This window comes from Somniosus microcephalus, chromosome 2 (assembly GCF_052327205.1).
Source record: "Somniosus microcephalus isolate GS21.2 chromosome 2, FLI_Smic_1.0, whole genome shotgun sequence".
Classification (NCBI taxonomy): domain Eukaryota; kingdom Metazoa; phylum Chordata; class Chondrichthyes; order Squaliformes; family Somniosidae; genus Somniosus; species Somniosus microcephalus.
In genome coordinates this window covers 231,233,783-231,249,736 of record NC_140988.1, presented here as the reverse complement: position 1 = coordinate 231,249,736, position 15,954 = coordinate 231,233,783, and the positions used below count along the sequence as shown (strand labels likewise).

Below are 15,954 nucleotides of genomic sequence, written 5' to 3'. Positions count from 1 at the left end.
ATGATTTTTGGAGTGCACGGGGACATGTGGCACAGTACAAAATGTTCTTTGTTCTGTCCTTCCCGGAGGAGAGATTCAATATTGGTGAACTTGGAAAAATTGGGGTTATTTTCATTTGAAGACTGGGGATTATGGTGTGATTTAATAGAGGTATTTAAAATTTATGAAGGAACAGGATAGATAGAAACGGACTGTTTCCAGTGATTGAGGCGTCTAGAACAAGGAAACAGATCCAAGATGAAATGTAAGAGATTTAGGACCGAGAGCAGGAGAAACCTTTTTAGAGTTGTGAGCCTGTGGAATGCAGAATTAATGATCGAAGGAGCGACCATGTCAACTTTTAAGAATAGATTAGATAGTTGTTGAAAGAAAAGGGAATAAAGGGTTGTGGGAACAGGGCAAGTATATGGAATTATGAACATTGCTCATGTGGAGGAATAACAACACATACTGGTTGCCCCGCATGGCCTGTTTTCGGTTGCAATTTCTACGTAATTCTATGGTTGGCAATGTGAATAAAGCTTTTTTTTCTCTTCAGAAATCTGAAAAAAATTTAGGAGTAGAGTTTCTGCTTTGGGTACAATCGGGAAATTTTGCCCAAAATGCGCTTGAAATTAGGTTACAGTGCAAGTTTCCAATAAAAATAATTTGCATAATCAAATGTATAAATCTTCAATGTACCAGTGCAATTGGACAGCATAATAGAACATTATCCTTTTTTCTTTCCATTAAAAAGTATTCCTTGGCGTATTTGAGTGGTAACCTGGTGCAGTTTTATTAATCCAGCTGAAAATGGGTTTATCACCAAAAGTCAGCATTTTTAATAAGTGGGTTCAGTCCTCCACCTGAGAACCCGATTTTTAAAATCACTGAAATGACTTTAAAAAAAAAACCATACTGAACCATTTAATAGTTTCATTGGTGTACGCTAGTCAGTTTCTCAGTAAATTAAATATCTTTTGATAGGAAATTAAAAAAAAAAAAACATGCCTGCGCGGCTAAGAAAATGAACATAATTTGAAGAGCCTTCCGAACCAGCGCAATTGGTGGAATCTTGCAATTTGACCTGGGGGCGTGGCCAGTATGTTGTCAGGGCTTGATTAAGGAGGAATTGAATCTTAAACCAGTGTAAAAGATCGCGGTAAGTGGTTTTGGGTGTAACTCAATTGCGTTTAAAATTCTTCAATCTTTTGAGCTGGTTAGGCCAATTTTTCCCGCATTGCGCCAATATTACTAGAGGAAACTCTACTCCTTACTGTTAAAAATCCTATAAAATACAAGCATGTAACCAGTGGCTATTTAGCATGCATGAGCCCATGTATTGTAGTAGCATGATAGCTATTCTGGTGCAATAGAGCCATGTAATATAGTTGATTCCAGATTCAGCTCTTGGCTGAATGAAGCCTTACAAGTACCAGACCACTTTCCATCTACTCCTGCAGATTAAAACAGAAAATGCTGGAACTACTCAGCAGGTCAGGCAGCATCTGTGGAGAAAGAAACAAAGTTAACGTTTCAGGTCGATGACATTTCGTCACAACTGGAAAAAGTTAGAGATGTAACGGGCTTTAAGCAAGTACAGAGGCAGGGAAAGGGTGAAGGGGAGGAAAGAACAAAAGGGAAGGTCTGTGATAGGGTGGGAGGCAGGAGAGATTAAATGACAAAAGGGATAGGGTGCAAGGCAAAAGGGGATGGTAATGGGGCAATAAAAAAAACAAAAACAAAAGACTGGTCTGGAGGAGCTGAAGCTGATAAAAGCAGAATCATTAGCAGCAACTGCTGTCTGGGGAAAAATGGGTGCAGTGGTTATGATCTGAAATTGCTGGACTCGATGAGTTTGGAAGTCTGTAAAGTACCTAACTGAAAGTTGAGGTGCTATGCCTCGAACTTCTCGCGCTTCATTAGAACAGTGTAGGAGGCCGAGGTCAGAGTAGGGGTGGGGTGGGGTGGAGAATTAAAATGACAAGCGACTGGAAGCTCGGGGTCATGCGTGCGGACTGAACGGAGGTGATCAGCAAAGCGGTCACCCAATCTACATTTGGTCTCCCCAATGTAGAGGACCGCATCGTGAGCAGCGAATACATTATACTAACTTGAAAGAAGTACAAGTAAATCGCTGTTTCACCTGGAGCGAGTGTTGCATCCCCTGCACTTGCATAGGAAGGTGCCTTTTTTGCCTCCACCCATCCCACCGTCCAGGGCCCCAAACACTCCTTCCAGGTGAAACAGTGATTTACTTATACTTCTTTAAATTTGGTATACTGTATTCGCTGCTCCTAACGCAGTGGTCTCTACATTGGGGAGACCAAATGCAGATTGGGCAATCACTTTATCGAACACCTCCGTTAAGTCCGCACGCATGACCCCGAGCTTCTGGTCGCCTGTCACTTTAATTCACTGCCCCACTCCCTCTCTGTCCTCGGCCTCCTACACTGTTCTAATGAAGCTCAACAGAAGCTGGAGGAACAGCAGCTCTTTTAATTAGGCAGTTTACAGCCTGCCGGACTCCACATTGAGTCCAGCAATTTCAGATCTTAACCACTGCTCCCATTTTTTCAGACAGCTGGTAATTATTCTGTTTTTGTCATCTTCAGCTCCTCAAGACCCAACTTTTGTTTCTTTTATTGTCCCATTTGCACGATCATCCCTTTTGTCATTTAATTTCTCCTGCCTTCCATCCTATTGCAGACCTTTCCCTTTTTTGTTCATTCTTCCCCTCTCCCCCCCCCCCCCCCCCCCCTTTCCCAGCCCCTCTACTTGCTTTAAAAATTTTATATCTCTAACCTTTTCCAGTTCTGACGAAGGGTCATCGACCTGAGACGTTAACTCTGTTTCTCTCTCCACAGATGCTGCCTGGCCTACTGAGTATTTCCAGCATTTTCTGTTTATTTTCAGATTTCTAGCATCCACAGTATTTTGCCATTTTGCTCCTATAGATTTGTTAGTTTAAGCATAAAATGTTGCCCAGGAAACAAATTGTGATTCTTTTGTAGATGTGATAATTTGATCACAAGATCTTATTATTTGTATGTCACGTTCTCTAGATTAAGTGATATTAAAATGGCTGATGGTGTATGGAACTGGTTACTTTTGGTCTTTAAAAAAAAAAAATTTTTTTTTAAATCTTGATTTCAAGCATAACTAGTTTTGTACCATATAATTTCAGTCAACTGTGACTTCAAAGCAATGCATATTATTAATTAAAGTTTTACCTATAGTATGCTATGAAATATACTTGTGATTTGATGAAAATTTGTGAGACTATCACCTTTTTAAGCAAATATTCCCAACTTGCGGTTGACTGAAATATAAATATCTTTTAAATTAAGGAATATTGTTGGTTTGGAATGGTATTAATGTATGATCTAAATGCCACGTGTCTTTTACTGTGGTAGTTTGGGAACACCTGCTATTGTAACTCTGTGCTGCAAGCTCTGTACTTCTGCCGACCATTTCGAGAGAATGTGCTTGCATACAAGGCACAACAGAAGAAGAAGGAAAACCTGCTGACTTGTCTAGCTGACCTCTTCCATAGCATTGCCACCCAGAAGAAAAAGGTCGGAGTGATTCCTCCCAAGAAATTCATTTCCAGGTTACGCAAAGAGAATGGTGAGTATTGCAACGAGATTATACGCGTGCTGAATGTTTGTTTAATTACTACAAATTTTAGTTATTACTTGCCCAAATCAATCCATTAATCAGTTTTTAGACCCACATTGTGTGTGTCATACCCCAGGTATAATTGCAGTCTTAGCCTATTTTAAGGCAATTTTTTCCCCAGCTGTCATTTATATAACGGCTGTTTTGGTATTGGGCAAGAAGATGTTGCATATCAACCGGAATATATTATACAATTTTATAGCTATTTAGATTACATCATCTTCACTCTTCATGTCAAAGCATACTGTTACATATCCTATTGTTGATATAAATCAGGTAATGGAGGAAAATTCTAGAAGAAGTCAGATTTTGTTTTTGATAGTCACTCGTTTTATGACTTTGCTGCATTGTATAAAGTAACTCTCCTGCATTGGGTTGTCAGATTTTTTTTAAACTAGAGGCAACAAAAACATGAATAATCATAGCTGCATGTAGCAATTGTCACACAAAATCCCAAAAGATGATTAATGTAGGTGGGATCTTGGCATGTGATCTTGTGGAAGATGCTTTCATCTGGCATAAATGTGTTTTTCTCTGCACCCTCTAATATTTCAGGCAGATACCTCAGTTGTTTGTTGGATAAATGACAGCTTGATCAGGTCATAGCCAGAGTATTATGGTAGTTTGTCTTCTCTCATGAGCTCTTCTATGAATCAGAAGGCCAATATTATAAGAAGATGATGCAACCACACTTACTCCAAGTTTGTCATAGTCTGGTTGACGGTTTGTCTTTGCTTTTTTGTCCTGCACCTTCAACATGTCTTTCATGATGGCAGAAGGTGGGCAGTGACACTCCTCCTGTAGCAAGCTGCTCCCTGGACTAAACATTGATCTCTGTTCTTTAGGTTCTATAATCAGTGCATTCTCTGTAGTGGCTGAACTATCCTCCATAGGAACATTAGCTCTCTTTTTCAGAGGTGCCAACCTGGTGAAGCTGTAACACAGCACTATAAGCATTCAAATCTGCATGCTATAGACAGAGCTAAGTGAACCCGCAATCAGATCAGGTCAGAGCTCTGCGATCCCGCCACGTCCAGTTGTGAATGGTGGTGGACAATTACGCAACTAATGGGAGGAGACGGTTCCAAGAATATCCCCATCCTCAATGATGGCAGAGGCGAGCACTTAAGTGCAAATAGGGTGAAGCATGTGCATCTTCAGCCAGAAGTGCTGAGTGGATGATCATCTCGTCCTCCTCCTGAGGTCCCCACCATCACGGATGCCAATCTTCAGGCAATTCGATTCACTCCACATGACATCAAGAAACTGCTCAGTGCATTGGGCACAGCAAAGGCTATGGGCCCCACCAACATCCCGGCTGTAGTACTGAGTTCCAGAGCTAGCCATTCCCCTAGCTAAGTTGTTCCAGTACATCATCTACACTGGCATCTACTCGACAATGTGAAACATTGGCCCGGTATGCTCTATCCACAAGAAGTAGGACAAATATAACACTGGCAATTACTGCCTCAACCTACTCTAGGCTGAGATTAGCTAATTCGCTGCAGACCAGGGATTGAGCACTGGACTTTATGATCTTTATGACTCCACGTATACACTGGGCAGTGAGTGTTTTCCCCCCCGTCAAACAGGAAAACTCCATTAACATTTTTTTATATAATTTTGTTCTTGACTGTGAATGGTGATGATCTCCTGAAAGGTGTTAGTGAGTTCAGCATGGAAAAGCTGAAAAATAATAATTTGATCCAGAGAGCCTTAACCTTAACTGTATTAGCAGCCCCACACATTGCCAGCTCAGTAACTCCTAGAAACATAGACGATAGGAGCAGGAGTAGGCCATTCGGCCCCTCGAGCGTGCTCTGCCATTCAATGAGATCACGGCTGATCATCCAAACTCAGTACCCTGTAGCTGCATTCTCCCCATATACCTTGATCCCTTTAGCCTTAAGAAATATATCTAACTCCTTTTCTTGAATATATTTAATGAATTGTCCTCAACTGCCTTCTGTGGTAGAGAATTCCACAGTTTCACCACTCTCTCGGTGAAGAAATTCCTCCTCATCTCTGTCCTAAATGGCTTACCCCTTATCTTTACACTATGACCCCTGGTTCTGGACTCCCCCGCCATCGGGAACATCCTTCCTGCATCTAGTCTGTCTAGTCCTGTCAGAATTTTACAAGTTTCAATGAGATCCCCTCTCATTCTTCTAAACACCAGCGAGTATAAGCCCAATCGACCTAATCTCTCCTCGTATGTCATTCCTGCCATCCCAGGTATCAGTCTGGTGAATCTTCGCTGCACTCCCTCCATGGCAAGAACATCCTTCCTCAGATAAGGTGACCAAAACTGCACACAATACTCGAGCTGTGGTCTCACCAAGGCCCTGTACAACTGCAGCAAGACATCCTTGTTCATGTACTCAAACCCTCTCGCTACGAAGGCCAACATACAATTTGCCTTCTTAACTGCCTGCTGCATCTGCATGCTTACCTTCAGCGACTGGTGCACAAGGACACCCAGGTCTCATTGCACTTCCCCTTCTCCCAATCTATTGCCGTTCAGATAATCTGCCTTCCTGTTTTTGCCACCGAAGTGGATAACCTCGCATTTATCCACATTATACTGCATCTGCCCAATCACCAACCTGTCCAAATCATACTGGAGTTTCTCTGCATCTTCCTCACAGCACACACGCCCACTCCAAGTTTGTCGTCTGCAAACTTGGAGATAGTATATCTAGTTCCCTCGTCTAGATCATTAATAATAGCTGGGGTCCTCGGACCGATCCCTGCGATACCCCACTAGTCACTGCCTGCCACTTGGAAAAAGACCCGTTTATTCCCACTCTTTGCTTCCTGTCTGCCAACCAGTTATCTATCCAAGTCAGTACCTTGACCCCCATCCCTTGTGCTTTAACTTTACATGCTAATCTCTTATGCGGGACCTTATCGAAAGCCTTCTGAAAGTCCAAATACACCACATCCACTGGTTTTCCTTTATCTATTCTACCAGTTACATTCTCAAAAAATTCCAGATTAGTCGAGCACGATTTACCTTTTGTAAATCCATGTTGACTTTGTCCGATCCTGTCACTGTTCCAAGTGCTCTGCTATTACATCTTTTATAATTGACTTGAGCATTTTCCCCACTACCGATGTCAGGCTTACCGGTCTATAATTCCCTGTTTTCTCTCTACCACCTTTTTTTGAATAGTGGGGTAACATTAGCTACCCTCCAATCCATGGGAACTGTTCCAGAGTCTATAGAATTTTGGAAGATGACCAGCATTGCATCTACTATTTCTAGGGCCACTTCCTTAAGTACCCTTGGATGTAGATTATCAGGCCCTGGGGATTTATCGGCCTTCAACCCCGTCAATTTCCCTAACACCATTTCCCTACAAATACTGATTTCATTCAGTTCCTCCCTCTCATTAGACCCTATGTTCCCTGACATCTCTTGGGAGGTTATTTGTGTCCTCCTTTGTGAAGACAGAACCAAAGTATGTATTGGTCTGCCATTTCTTTGTTCCCCATTATAAATTCCCCTGATTCTGACTGCAAGGGACTTATGCTTGACTTCACCAATCTTTTTCTCTTCACAAATCTATAGAAGCTTTTACAGTCAGTTTTTATGTTCCCTGCAAGCCTACTCTCATACTTTATTTTTCCCCTCTTAATTAATCCCTTTGTCCTCCTTTACTGAATCCTAAACTGCTCCTAATCCTCAGGTTTGCTGCTTTTTCTGTCCAATTTATATGTGCTCTCCTTGGATCTTATGCTATCCCTAATTTCCCTTGTTGGCCACGGTTGAGTCACCTTTTTTGTTTTATTTTTATGCCAAACGGGGATGAACAAATTCTGTAGTTCATCCATGTGGTCTTTGAATGTTTGTCATTGCCTATCCACCGTCAACCCTTTCAGTGACATTCCCCAATCCATCCTACCCAACTCGCGCCTCATACCATCGTAGTTTCCTTTATTTAAATTCAGGACACTAGTCTCTGAGTCAAAGACTTCACTCTCCATCTTAATGAAGAATTCTATCATATGATCACTCCGCCCCAAGGGGCCTTGCACAACAAGATTGCTAATTAATCCTTTCTCATTACATCATACCCAGTCTAAGATGGCCTGATCTCTAGTTGGTTCCTCGACATATTGGTCCAGGAAACCATCCCGTATACACTCCAGGAATTCCTCCTCCACAGTATTGTTACTAATTTGGTTAGCCCAATATATTAAAGTCACCCATTATAACTGCTGTGCCCTTATTGCACGCGTCTCTCTAATTTCCCGTTTAGTGCCATCCCCAACCTCCGCATTACTGTTTGGGGGTCTGTATACAACTCCCACTAACGTTTTCTGCCCCTTGGTATTTCTAAGCTCTACCCATACAGATTCCGCATCATCAGCGCTAATATCCTTCCTTACTATTGTGTTAATCTCCTCTTAACCAGCAATGCTACCCCACCTCCTTTTTCCTTTTTGCCTGTCTTTCCTGAATACTGAATACCCCTGGATGTTGAGTTCCCAGCCTTGGTCACCCTGGCGTCATGTTTCCGTAATCCCAATCATATATCCGTTTACATCTATTAGTGCAGCTAATTCATCCACCTTATTACGAATGCTCCTTGCAATAAGACACACAGCCTTTTTTTTAGCACTCTTAGACCTTTTAGAATTATTATTTACTGTGGCCATGTTTGATTTAAACCCTTGATTTCTCTGACTGCCATTTTTGCTTTTCTCCTTCCTGTCTTTTGCTTCTATCCTTGTTTTCCTTTCCTCTGTCTCCCTGCACAGGTTCCCAACCCCCTGCCATTTTAGTTTAAACCCTCCCCAACAGCACTAGCAAACACTTCCCCCAAGGACATCGGTCCCGGTCCTGCCCAAGTGCAAACTGTCCAGTTTGTACTGGTCCCACCTCCCCCAGAACCGATTCCAATGTCCCAGGATTTTGAATCCCTCCCCCTTGCACCATTCCTCTAGCCAAGTATTCATCTGAAATATCCTTCTATTTCTACTCTGACTAGCACGTGGCACTGGTAGCAATCCTGAGATTACTACCTTTTTGAGGTCCTATTTTTTAATTTGCCTCCTAACTCCCTTTATTCCGCTTTTAGGACTTCATCCTGCTTTTTACCTATATCGTTGGTACCTATATGCACCACGACAACTGGCTGTTCACCCTCCCCCCTCCAGAATGCTCTGCAGCCGCTCCGAGACAGCCTTGACCCTTGCAGCAGGGAGGCAACATACCATCCTGGAATCTCGTTTGCGGCTGAAACCCCTATTACTATAGCTCTCCCACTCTTTTTCCTCCCGTCCTGTGCAGCAGAACCACCCATGGTGCCAGGAAGTTGGCTGCTGCTGCCATCTCCCTCAACCATATCCAAAGCGGTATATCTGTTTGAGAGGGGGATGGCCACAGCGGACCCCTGCACTACCTGCCTGCGCCGACTACTCTGCCTGGCGGTCACCCATTCCCTTCCTGCCTGTGCAGTTTTTACCTGCGGTGTGACCAACTGATTAAACGTGATATGCACGACGTCCTCAGCATCGCGAATGCTCCAGCATGTATCCATTCGCAGCTCCAGCGTCGCAATGCGGTCTGCCAGTAGCTGCAGCTGGAATCATTTCCCGCACACATGGTCGTCAGGGACACAGGAAGTGTCCCTGATTTCCCACATAGTGCAGGAGGAGCATGCTACGGGGCCGAGCTGTGTTGGCATGTCTTATCCTTTAATTAATTCAAATTAAATTAAATCAAATCAATACCACTAATTACACTACAATTAAATGATATACTCAAGGGCCCTTGTTTCCTAGCACTCCCCGCTACACAAGAGACCTTCGCAAGTATAAACCACAAAATTAAGACCTTTTAAACCTTATAAACTATTAACCTTAATTGTCAAACTATAAACCTTAATTGTCAAACTATAGAGTAGTATAAATACTCACCTGGCCAGCCGTACTCACCCAATCAGCTGCTTCCCCTGCGCTGGCGTCACTTTCTGTACTGTGACATCACTCGAATTCTGCCGCTGCTCAACTGGGCCTGTAAATCACCGACCTTCATTTTTACCCACAGCCGCTGCTCCCTCGCAGGGCTGCCGCTGCTCAACTAGGTCTGAAAATCACCGACCTTTATTTTCACCCACAACCGCTGCTCCCTCGCAGGTCCGCCGCTCCCGTTGCTGCCTCCTCAACAAATGCCCCAGATGTCATTCGGCAATCCAATTTAAAGAAAAACGTAAACAATATGAAAATAGGACAGAAATAAACTCCGCACTGCTGGTGGCAGTGGCTGTTAAAGAAAGTCAAAACAGAAGAACATACGGCCCCTCGAGCCTGCTCCGCCATTCAATAAGATCGTGGCTGATCTTTGACCTCAACACTTTCCTGCCCGATCCCCATATCCCTAGAGTCCAAAAATATATTTATCTCAGCCCTGAATATACTCAATGACTCAGCATCCACAGCCCTTTGGGGTAGAGAATTCCAAAGATTCACAGCCCCCTGAGTGAAGAAATTCCTCCTCATCTCCATCTTAAAAGGCTGATCCCTTCTCCTGAGACTATGCCCCCTAGTACTAGACTCCCTACCCAGGGTAAACAATCTCTCAGCATCTATCCAGTCAGTCCCCCTCAGAATCTTGTATGTTTCAGTGAGATCACCTCTCATTCTTCTAAATTCCAGAGAGTATAGACTCAATCTCTCCTCATAGGCCAACCCTTTTTATTTGTTCCTGGGATGTGGGTGTTGCTGGCTAAGCCAGCATTTATTGCCCATCCCTAATTGCCCTTGAGAAGGTGGTGGTGAGCTGCTGCCTTGAGCTGCTGCAGTCCGTGTGGTGAAGGTACTCCCACAGTGCTGTTAGGGAGGGAGTTCCAGTATTTTCACCCAGCGGCGATATATTTCCAAGTCCGGACGGTATGTGACTTGGAGGGGAAATTGCAGGTGATGGTGTTCCTATGCGCCTGCTGCCCTTATCCTTCTAGGTGCTAGAGGTTGTGGGTTTGGGAGGTGCTGCCAAAGAAGCTTTGGCAAGTTGCTGCAGTGCATCTTGTAGATGGTACACACTGCAGCCACGGTATGCTGGTGGTGCAGGGAGTGAGTATTTAAGGTGGTGGATGGGGTGCCAATCAAGCAGGCTGCTTTGTCCTGGATGGTGTGGAGCTTCTTGAGTGTCGTTGGAGCTGCACTCATCCAGGCAAGTGGAGAGTATTCCATCATACTCCTGATTTGTGCCTTGTCGATGGTGGAAAGGTTTTGGGGAGTTGGGAGATGAGACACTCACTGCAGAATAGTTAGCATCTGACCTGCTCTTGTCGTCACAGTATTTATGTGGCTGGTCCAGTTATGTTTCTGGTTCAGTTAAGTTTCTGGTCAGTGGTGACTCCCCAGGATGTTGATAGTGGGGGGTTTGGCGATGGTAATGCAGTTGAATATCAAGGGACGGTGGTTAGTCTTGTTGGAGATAGTCATTGCCTGGCACTTGTGTAGCGTGGATATTACTTATCAGCTGAAGCCTGATTGTCGACCAGTCTTGCTGCATGCGGGCATAGACTGCATTATCTGAGGAATTGCGAATGGAGCTGAACACTGTGCAACCATCAGCGAATATCCCCACTTCTGAACTTATGATGGAGGGAAGGTCATTGATGAAGCAGCTGAAGATGGTTGGGCTGAGGACACTGCCCTGAGGAACTCCTGCAGCGATGTCCTGGGGCCGAGATGATTGACCTCCAACAACCACAACCATCTTCCTTTGTGCTAGGTATGACTCCAGCCAGTGGAGTTTTCCCCCCTTATTCCCATTGACTTCAATTTAACTAGGGTTCCTTCATACCACGCTCGGTCAAATGCTGCCTTGATGTCAAGGGCAGTCTCTCTCACCTTGCCTCTGGAATTCACCCTTTAAAAAATATTCTGTTTTTCTTATTCTTCCTACCAAAGTGAATAACCTCACATTTTCCCACATATACTCCATCTGCCACCTTCTTGCCCACTCATTTAACCTGTCTATATCCCTTTGCAGGCTCTTTGTATCCTCCTCACAGCTTACTTTCCCACCTAGCTTTGTATCATCAGCAAACTTGGATGCATTACACTGGGTCCCTTCATCTAATTCATTAATATAGATTGGAAATAGCTGAGGCCCAAGCACTGATCCTTGCGGCACCCCACTAGTTACAGCCTGCCAACCTGAAAATGACCCATTTATTTCTACTGTTTTCTGTCCATTAACCAATCCTCCATCAATGCTATACATTACCCCCAACACCATGAGCCCTTATCTTGAATAACAAACTTTTATATGGTACCTCATCGAATGCCTTTTGGAAATCCAAATATACTACATCCACTGGTTCTCCTTTATCTTCCCTGCTAGTTACATCCTCAAAAAACTCTAATAAATTTGTAAAACACTATTTCCCTTTCATAAAACCATATTGACTCTGCCTAACCATATTATGATTTTCTAAGTGCCCTGATACTACTTCCTTAATAATGGATTCCAGCATTTTCCTGATGAGTGATGGTCAAGCTAACTGCTCTTTAGTTCCCTGTTTTCTCTCTCCCTCCTTTCTTGAATAGCGGTGTTACATTTGCGACCTTCCAATCCACTGGGACCTTTCCAGAATCTAGGGAATTTTGGAAGATCACAACCAATACATCCACTATCTCTGCAGCCACCTCTTTTAGAACCCTAGGATGTAGGCCATCAGGTCTAGGGGATTTGTCGGCTTTTAGTCCCATTAGTTTCTCAAACACTTTTACTCTACTGATATTAATTACTTTAAGTTCCTCATTCTCATTAGCCCCTTAGTTCCCCACTATTTTTGGTATGCTTTTTGTGTCATCTTCTGTGAAAACAGATAGAAAATGAAAGTAGATAAATCGTCAGTCCCGGATGAAATGTATTCCAGGCTGTTGAGAGGCAAAGGAGAAAATAGCAGTGGCTCTGACTCTCAATTTCCATTTGTTTAAAGCCTTTGTCATTTCCTTGTTTCCCTAATATAATTTCTCCTGTCTTAGCTGCTAAGGGACCAACGCTTACTTTTGCTTCTCTCTTCCTTTTTACATACTTGTAGAAGCTCTTACAATCTGTTTTTATATTTCTTGCAATTTACTCTCATTCTATTTTTGCCGTTTTCATCAAATGGTCATCCTTTGCTGGTTTCTAAAGCTCTCCCAATCCTCAGGCTTACTACAGTACTATTCTTCGCAACATTATAAGCCTCTTTAAATCTAACTTCTTTAGTTAGCCATGGATCACTTTTCCCTTGGAATTTTTATTTCTCAATGGAATGTATATTCATTGAGAATCTTGGAATATTTCTTTAAATGTTTGCCACTGCCTATCTCCCGTCATACCTTTTAATCTAATTTCCCAATATACCTTAATCAACCCGCCCCTCGTACATATGTAATTGGGTTTATTTAAGCTTAAGACTCTAGTTTCGGGCTTAAGAATGTCACTTTCAAGCTCAATGTGAAATTCTTCATATTATGATCACTCTTCTCCAGAGGATTCTTTACTATGAGATTGCTAATTAACCCTGTTTCATTACATAATACAAGATCTAAAATAGCCTGTTCCCTGGTTGGTTCCATGACGCATTGTTCTAGGAAACTGTCTTGAATGCATGCCATAAACTTGTCCTCCAGACTACCCTTGCCAATTTGATTTGCCCAGTCTATATGAAGATTCAAGTCCCCCACGATTATTGCATTACATTTGTTACAAGCTCCTATTATTTCTTGATTAATACTCTGTCCAATGGTATATCTACTGTTGGGGGGCCTATAAACTACTCCCACCATTGTTTTCTGCCCCTTGTTGTTTCTTCACTCCACCGATACTGATTCTACTTCCTGATAATCCGAGTAGAGATCCTTTCTCACTACTATCCTTATGTCATCCTTTATTGTCAGGGCTACCCCCCTCCTTTTCCAGTCTGCCTGTCTTTTCAAAATGTCAAGTACCCTGGAATATTTAGTTCTCAACCTTGGTCACCTTGCAACCATGTCTATATAATGGCTATTGGATCAAACCCATTTATCTCTATTGCTGCCACTAATTCATCTATCTTGTTATGAATGCTTTGTGCATTCAGGTAAAGAGCCTTTAGTTTTAACTTTTTACCATTATTCCCTGCTTTCACCTGATTTGCTGATGCACTATTACCATTAAACTCTCTGTCCCTTCCTTTTACACACTGCTTATCTTTACCCAATTCACTACACTGCTCTATTGCCTTGACTTTATCTTTAGATTACTAAATTTCCCCTCACCTGCCGCCTCCTTTTTAAAGCCCTATCTACAGCCCTAGTTATTCGATTCGCCAGGACACTGATTTAAGTGGAGACCGTTCCAACGGAACAGCTCCCTCTTTCTCCAGTACTTCTGCCAGTGCCCGTGAATCGAAACCCCTTCCTCCCACACCACTGAGCCACGCATTTGATCTGCTTGTCCCTATGCCAATTTGTGCATGACTCCGGCAGTAAACCAGAGATTATTACCTTTTAGGTTCTGCTTATTAATTTAGACCCTAGCTCCTCAATCTCCCGCAGCAGAACCTCATTCTTAGTTCTACCTATGTCGTTGGTTCCTACATGGACCACGACCACTGGATCCTCCCACTCCCAAGTTCTTCTCCAGCCACAAGGAGATGTCTTTAACCCTCGCAAGCAACACAGCCTTCGGGACTCCCGGTCATGGCTGCAGAGAATAGTATCTATCCTGTTCGAAATTAGGGTATCCAAAATATATGGGGTTATGTGAATAATACTGTGCTTGGATGATTGTATTAGAACTTGAGACAAAAAGTCTCTTCAGACTAGTATGGGAATAACTGGATAGATGCTTAGAATTTGCTTATGTTTTGGCTCCCTGCAGATGTTATAACATTCTGCACCGTGGCAGTGACCATGTTTCCAGACTAGCTGTCTGCTGTTTGTGTGCTAAAAAGGCTGTTGACTGTATCTTTGATTTGGCCAACCGAGCCCAACGCCCATGTTTCTTCCTTTATTGTTAATAACCATATTATAATACTAAGTTAGGATTTTGACTTTGTTTAACAAAGCTGTTTAAAATGCGTAAATTAATAAGTATAACAACATAGAATAGAAGATATCTTTGAGAATTTAATGATTCATTCCATGGTACAATTGTTGCATGAAAAGTTTGAACATAAATAACTGATAACAAGCAGTTACGAAGATCTGATGGCCGAGAATGGCATGTCTGACTCCAAACTAGGGAGGATAGGGACAAGGGAGTTAAGAGAAATTCTGATGGGTAGGCCTTCAAAATGTATAAACAATAATGATTGTGAAGACCCCTCCTGGATTCCGTCTTAAACTCTGATTAAACATAATATTCCCACCATATTGGTTTGCTGTCGATCCTGATTATTTGAAAGGCTAGAGATAAGCTAATATCAACAAATTGGTTAATCTAACAATCCCCCTGACTATACTGTCTCCTACCACTACTACATTCCAGTGCCGTGGTCAGTTTGCCCATCCTCCCTGCAATCCTTGTTCTCATCCATACAAGTAGCAAGTACCTCGTACCTATTGGGGCTCCTCCATCACTACATCCTGACCCGCAGTCACATCCTCCTGTCCCTGACCATTGACTAACTGTAAAGAACTACTTAAACTAAGAGGTGTGACTGCCTCCTGGAACAAAGTGTCCATGATGCATTGCAGTGTCTGCAGCTCAGACTCCAGCTCAACATCTCTGAGCCGAAGTTCCTCGAGTTGCAGACACTTACCGCAGATGTGGTTGCTCGGGATCGCAATGCTCTCCACAAACTCCCACATGCTGCAGTTACGACACACCACCTCCCCTGCCATCTCGATGTAACATTATTTTATTTATTTAATCAAAAGTTTTTATTCAAATGATTATTTTTAGTTTTAATTAGTTTACTAAATTATAACTTAAAAATTAGATTAACTAATAGCAGTTATTATTCTCCCAGCTCTTAATTTAACCCACTACCCTAACTTGGAGAGCTATAAAAGCTGTAACACTCACCAACCAATCTGCTGTCCTGTGACATCACTCCTTGATTTTTTTTTTTGATTCCACTGCTCTGTCTCTGCTGCTCCCGGCGAGTTTTTATTTAATTATTTAATTAAAATCTGGTAGACAGCGTTTGCTTAAAAAAAACCAAATTATTACTGTTTACTCACCAGATTTACTCGGACTCAGCCCTTCTCTATGATGTCACTTTTTCAGATTTTCCCTTTTGTTAGTTTCGCTGCCCACTTTTCTTAAACAAAATTTTGTATTAGTTAATCATTATT

The 15,954-nt window shown here is 42.7% G+C and overlaps 1 protein-coding gene across 2 annotated transcripts in view; it reads left to right on the top strand.

Annotated features, from left to right (window-relative positions):
* The window catches only part of usp46 (ubiquitin specific peptidase 46), an 87,387-nt gene that overhangs the window by 31,229 nt on the left and 40,204 nt on the right, over positions 1 to 15,954 (top strand). For both annotated transcript variants that reach the window (XM_085969948.1, XM_085969949.1), the window contains exon 3: positions 3,396 to 3,609. In XM_085969948.1, the coding sequence (XP_085826074.1) occupies positions 3,396 to 3,609 (214 nt within the window). The remainder of the gene's footprint in view (positions 1 to 3,395; positions 3,610 to 15,954) is intronic.